This window comes from Hyperoodon ampullatus (assembly GCF_949752795.1).
Source record: "Hyperoodon ampullatus genome assembly, chromosome: 11".
In the NCBI taxonomy this organism is placed as follows: domain Eukaryota; kingdom Metazoa; phylum Chordata; class Mammalia; order Artiodactyla; family Ziphiidae; genus Hyperoodon; species Hyperoodon ampullatus.
In genome coordinates, this window is record NC_136924.1 from 22695315 (window position 1) to 22701314 (window position 6000).

Here is a 6000-nt window from a genome sequence, read left to right on the forward strand (position 1 = left end):
AATGAGATAGATAGATACATAAAACTTCTGAGTAACCCTGTTAATGAACTGTGTATCATTTTTATAGATATGGAATGTCTCAGATGGTGAGCTTCTTCATTTGTTTGCTCCGATTTCAGTAGAAGAAGGAGCTGCTACTCACGGAGGCTGGGTGACTGACCTTTGCTTTTCTCCAGATAGCAAAATGCTTGTTTCTGCTGGAGGATATCTTAAGGTAAGTGTTTCTCAAAGACTGAAAGAAAAGAACAGCCTGTATCCTACTTTCCAAATTATTTTCACTTCCTGTGTCTCAGTTGGGCCTCGTACAACCCATCAGAGAGGAAGGGCGATTACTGTTATCCCGTTCTGGGTGATGAGACTGAGATCTGCAAGGCTGCATTCTTCAGATTTCTTGGAAGTTTTGATGACAGTGTTAGGGATGTTCTCAGTCCAGAGCTCTCATCCTGCCCCAAACAAAGTCTTAGGCGATCAGAGTGACTATAAAGTGGGGTGTTTAACTTAATTTGATTTTCTACTTCACTAATTGTGAACTATGTTGGTTGAGTCTTTAAAAAAATTTGTGAAATTTCCTTTCTTAAGTATTAGTGGTAATGGTAGTGGTAGTGGTGGTAGTAATAATAATAAAAATAGCAGCGGCAGCATATTGCTTTATAATTTACAAAATGCTTTACTTACATCATCTTATTAGCCAGCTTTGCGAGGCTTAAATTTTATCATCTTTGGTTTGTAGGTGAGGAAACTGATGTTCATAGAGGTTGTGAATTTCCTAATTACTTAGTAGATTGCCTTATACAGACTTATTAGCAAATACTGAGGCCACGGTTGAGCGTGTTGTGGTGCCTCAGGGTCATTTTTTGGTGCTTGCATCTTTTTATCCATCCACTCACTAAGAATGTATTAAGTGCCCACTGTGTGCTGGCACTGCTACGTGGCACAATGTTTAAGACTTGGTTCTTGCCCAGGTGGTTGACAGTCTTTGGAGGAAGCAGACAGTAAATAAATAAAGTCTCTAAGTGTAAGAGGGGTTCTGGGACACATTTGCATAAGGATAGTAGAGGCACAAAGGAGAGGACAGTTCTACCTTTGGGAGTTAGCAGAGGCTTCCAGTGGAGGGGAATGCTTGAGCTGAGTCTTGAGTAGTGATTTACTTGTAAAAGGGGTTGAAGATGATACTGTGTATTGTACTGATCACTTAAAATAGATCCCTAATGAATTAGACCCTAATGAATTAGATCTTACAATACTGTTTTTTCTTACTGAAAACATTCAGCTGTAGGAGATGATTCTGATTAATTGTCTAATACAGTATAGATGTTCAAAAGTATTTGAATGACTGAATTGAAGTTTTTGATTATATGGGACCTATGTAGATGCAATTTTATTTAATGTAAAAATCTAGCTTATAAAAAAGATAAATCAGAGGGCAGTTTTCAGCTCTGTGAGAGGATGTATGTTATGATTCCTTTACAAGTTTACATTGAAAATACAATGCTGCTTACAAGATGTTGCATTAACCTGTACCTAAATAAAGGTACACCTTTATTTAATTATTAGGGGATTGTGAGACTATCACCACTTGTCCTCCTTTAGTGTAGAGATAAACTGCACTCTTAGTCTGTTCTGAGGATGATGCTTAGAGGAGCGACATTGCTGTCTTTGTGTTGGAAGCTGGGAGTCTTCAGCCGTATTAACTGCTGAAAAACTTAACTGCTCAGCTTTGACACTGAGCTTCTAGAGACCATGTCTTTTGGTGCTCTGGGCACCATAGAAGGCTGTCACATAATTGTGAGTCTGGCTTACAAGATATGATAGAGATCAGTGACTAGATTTCCAGAGTTCCTGGAGAACCTTGACATAAACAGCAGAATTGATGTTGGTACTGTTGAAGTTATGTCTTCAGGGTGAAAGAGCCTATAGCCTATATATTCAGTGTGTATATTTCAGTGACAATCAGGCTGTTCTTCCTTCTGGTTTGATTACTAACATGGTTAAACTGGTTGTGATATAGCCCAGCCTGCATCTACCCAGCATGTTCATGAGACTAAGAGCACAGAGCAAATTAAAAGTAAAAAGGAACAGCTGCTGTAATGTCCAAGAAAATAGGCCTTTTGAGTCTGTTTACTTTATAATCCAAGCTGTATGAATCGAATGTCAGGAAGATAAAGTAGTTATCCAGTAGCTAAAAAGCTCTTAACTTTCAAAATTATTCCTATTTATAAGTAAAAAATAATGTAATTTACTTGTGTTATGCCACAGAGTACATACTGTTAGAATGACAAGAAATCCACATTAATTCATACTCATGAGGAGAAAGGCTGATTTGAAATATGAAATACATGATGATAAATTCAGGTTTTCCATTATGTAGAGGCAACAGAATATAAAGGTCAAGAGAGTGAGACTTGGGGCAGACTACCTGAATTCAAAGCCTGGATCTGCCACTGAGTAACTTTGTAATCTTGCACAAGGTGATTTAGCCTCGACTTTCTCATCTGTAAAATGGGTGTAATAATAACACCTACCTCATAGGGTTGGGAGGGTTAAAGGAGTTAATACAAGTAAAGTACTTATACATGGTGGCACATAGTGTACCCTGAGTAAATGTTAGCTATCTTTTAAAAATTGAAGTATAGTTGATTTACAGTGTTTCAGTTGTACAGCAAAGTGACTCAGATGTATATATATATAATATATATAATATATATTACAATATAATATATATATTATAATATAATATATATATATATATATATATATATATATTCTTTTTCAGATTCTTTACCATTGTAGGTTATTACAAGATGTTGAATATAGTTCCCTGGGCTATACAGTAGGTTTTTGTTGTTTATCTGTTTTATATATAGTAGTTTGTATCTGTTAATCCCAAATTCCCAATTATCCTTCCTTCCAAAAATATCCCTGCTATTTTTTTTAAAATTTACTTTATTCCTTAGAGCAGATTTAGTTTCTCAGCAAAACTGAGCGGAAAGTACAGAGTTCCCATATACCCACCCTTTCCCCACGTGCAAGCTTCCCCCACTGTCAACATCCCCCACCAGAGGGTACATTTGTTACAGCTGATGAATGTTCATTGACATGTCATTATCACCCAAAGTCCATAATTTCTATTAGGGTTCACTCTTGGTGTTGTACAGCCTGTGAATTTTGACAAATGTATAACGACACGTGTCCACCATTGTAGTATACAGAGTAGTTTCACTGCCCAGAAGTCCCTTGCATAAGTCCTATTTAATATCATTGTCTTTTAGTCCATATTCACATTAGTGGCTGGGGTAGTGTTTCCAAGTCGAGTGGTCTGTTTTAATAGAGGGAAAGGCAGTGGGTGCACTAGGTTTGGAAGCCGGATAACTCTTCCACTTCTGCCACCTGCTAGCGGTGTTGTTCACAGTGACAAGGCCTTTCTTCTCTCTCAACCCTGGTTTCCTTACTTGTTAAGTGAGGCAGTTGGACTAGGTGATCTCTAAGGGCCTTACTACCTCTACGATTTGCCTCTAGCGACTGTCCTCTGCAGTCTTGATTACACTGCTATTTTATAAAGCAAAATTGTTAGTCCTAGAAAATTTCAAGTTAGTACATGTTGCTTCATTGAGGTTTACTTAAGTCCACAAGGTATACTTTTACCAGTTACCATTACTAATAGTGAACATGAATAGTTGACCCAGTCACACAAGCAAGGCAGAATGCTAGGCATTGCCATGGACACAGAAGTGATCATTGCATTCATAATACTCAGAATCTTTTTTTTTTTTACAACTTTATTGGAGTATAATTGCTTTACAGTGGTGTGTTAGTTTCTGCTTTATAACAAAGTGAATCAGTTATACATCTGTTCCCATATCCCTTCCCTCTTGCGTCTCCCTCCTTCCCACCCTCCCTATCCCACCCCTCCAGGCGGTCACAAAGCACCGAGCTGATCTCCCTGTGCTATGCGGCTGCTTCCCACTACCTATCTACCTTACGTTTAGTAGTGTATATATGTCCATGCCTCTCTCTTGCTTTGTCACAGCTTACCCTTCCCCCTCCCCATATCCTCAAGTCCATTCTCAAGTAGGTCTGTGTCTTTATTCCTGTTTTACCCCAGGTTCTTCATGACATTCTTTTTTCTTAAATTCCATATGTATGTGTTAGCATACGGTATTTGTCTTTCTCTTTCTGACTTACTTCACTCTGTATGACAGACTCTAGGTCCATCCACCTCATTACAAATAGCTCAGTTTCAATACTCAGAATCTTGATGTACCTGAGGCCTTTTCAAAAGGTGTTCATGTACATGGTCTCTTTTGCCTTCATCTTAGTTGTGAGATATGTAGGTAAGCTTCATGATCTCCATTTGGTAAAGGAATGTAAATATTGTTATCTTAGCGGATTCAGTAATTGGGAAGAGAAAGGAAGGACTTGGCCAGAGCACCTGCTACATTTGAGATGTTCAGTATTTATTTAGCAAATAAATGTGTAGACTTTTAAATAAAAAACTTGGTCATGGGCTCTTGAATCACTCCTGGTGAAAGGGAAGATTCAGTAGCGAGAACATTCTATCCTGCAGCCCGTATTATCAGTAGTCTTGATATCTGCCAAAATTCCTGTCCATGTCTGCAAAGGGGCATTTTTAGAGAAGAGAGGGTCATTCTTTCCATTCTACTGAGAAGGATATGCAGACAGGAGAATTCAGTCCAGCCATGGCCATAATGGGCTTTGTGTAGCCTTCTGTCTGGAGCTCTGAGTAGGCTGCATGTTTCTCCAGCATGCCTTACAGTGGGGTTAGGTGTAGGGTAGCTGCGAGGCAGTCACCAGGGTTAATCAGGAATGGTGGACTGGGTTGATAATACTATATTCAGCATTAAACCTTAGACATCCTTCCTGGTGTTTGCTTTAGTTTGGGAGTGGGGAGGTGATGGGGTGAAGGATCCAGTTGGCACTGCAGATTGTCTCACACTGTAATTACCAACCTAATAAGAATTTTATTTTTCTCTGAACAGTGGTGGAATGTTGTCACTGGGGAATCCTCACAGACCTTCTACACAAATGGAACCAATCTTAAGAAAATACATGTGTCCCCTGACTTCAAAACATATGTGACTGTTGATAATCTTGGTATTTTATATATTTTAAAGATTTTAGAGTAAAATAGTTAAGCAGCGATGTAAGTTGAACTCTTTTAATTTTGAATTGGAAAAAAAATCCTAATGAAACTGTGTTTCAACATTTTATAAAGCTGTGAATTGTTTTGCAGTATTGCGTTCATTACAAAAGTGTTTGTGGTTGGATGAATAATATTAATGTAGCTTTTCCCAAATGAACACACCTTTATTCTTATTTTTCATAATCATCATTTTCATATGATTATGATCATATGAAATCATCAAAATCATCATTTTTAACAGTTTGTCCTTAAGATACAAATGAAAATGTAAATATGTACCTTGTTATACCACTGGTAAAATTCTCCCTTGATGCATTCAAATTGGTTGACATAATTAATGAGAATAATTTGAAGGAAATATATATTTTAATAATATTATTATTATGCAGGCTGTGCCTCAGGGTAGTAGTGGCTTGATTTCTGAACCACATTTACCCCAAGGGGGTATAGTTCTCCCAAATATAGTCTCAGAACTTATGTGCACCCCTTAAATTTGCTTTAAAAATATTGTGTCTATGTGCACAGTTTGCAAAATTTCCTTTAATTCACTTGATAAGTGAGTCTTAGATTTCAAAAGTACTCTCTGTGAAGCAAAAGTTACGTGTGTTGGAGTGAGTAGATTTTGTTGGTCTACCTTTTCTCATTAGCTGATAGCCCCTGGCTGGACCTGGACTCTAGCTGTCAGTCTCTGAACTGGGCACTCTCCTGCTTTCTCTGGTTTTTTACATACCAGACTTCCTACTTGACTGAACTTAACCTTTCTTAATCCTCACTTTTCTCTCTTTTTTTAAAGTAATTGCTCCACAGTTAAATGTTAGTAAATCTGAATAATTGGGGAG

The 6000-nt window shown here is 37.8% G+C and overlaps 1 protein-coding gene across 5 annotated transcripts in view; it reads left to right on the plus strand.

Annotated features, from left to right (window-relative positions):
* APAF1 (apoptotic peptidase activating factor 1) overlaps positions 1–5144 on the plus strand; it is a gene marked incomplete at both ends in the record, with an annotated part of 88151 nt that extends 83007 nt beyond the window's left edge. For 4 of the 5 annotated variants that reach the window (XM_079714575.1, XM_079714577.1, XM_079714576.1 and 1 more), the window contains 2 exons: positions 68–214; positions 4998–5144. In XM_079714575.1, coding sequence (XP_079570701.1) covers positions 68–214; positions 4998–5144 — 294 coding nt within the window. The remainder of the gene's footprint in view (positions 1–67; positions 215–4997) is intronic. The other variant, XM_079714579.1, reaches the window with a different exon arrangement.
* Between the last annotated feature and the right edge of the window lie 856 nt (positions 5145–6000).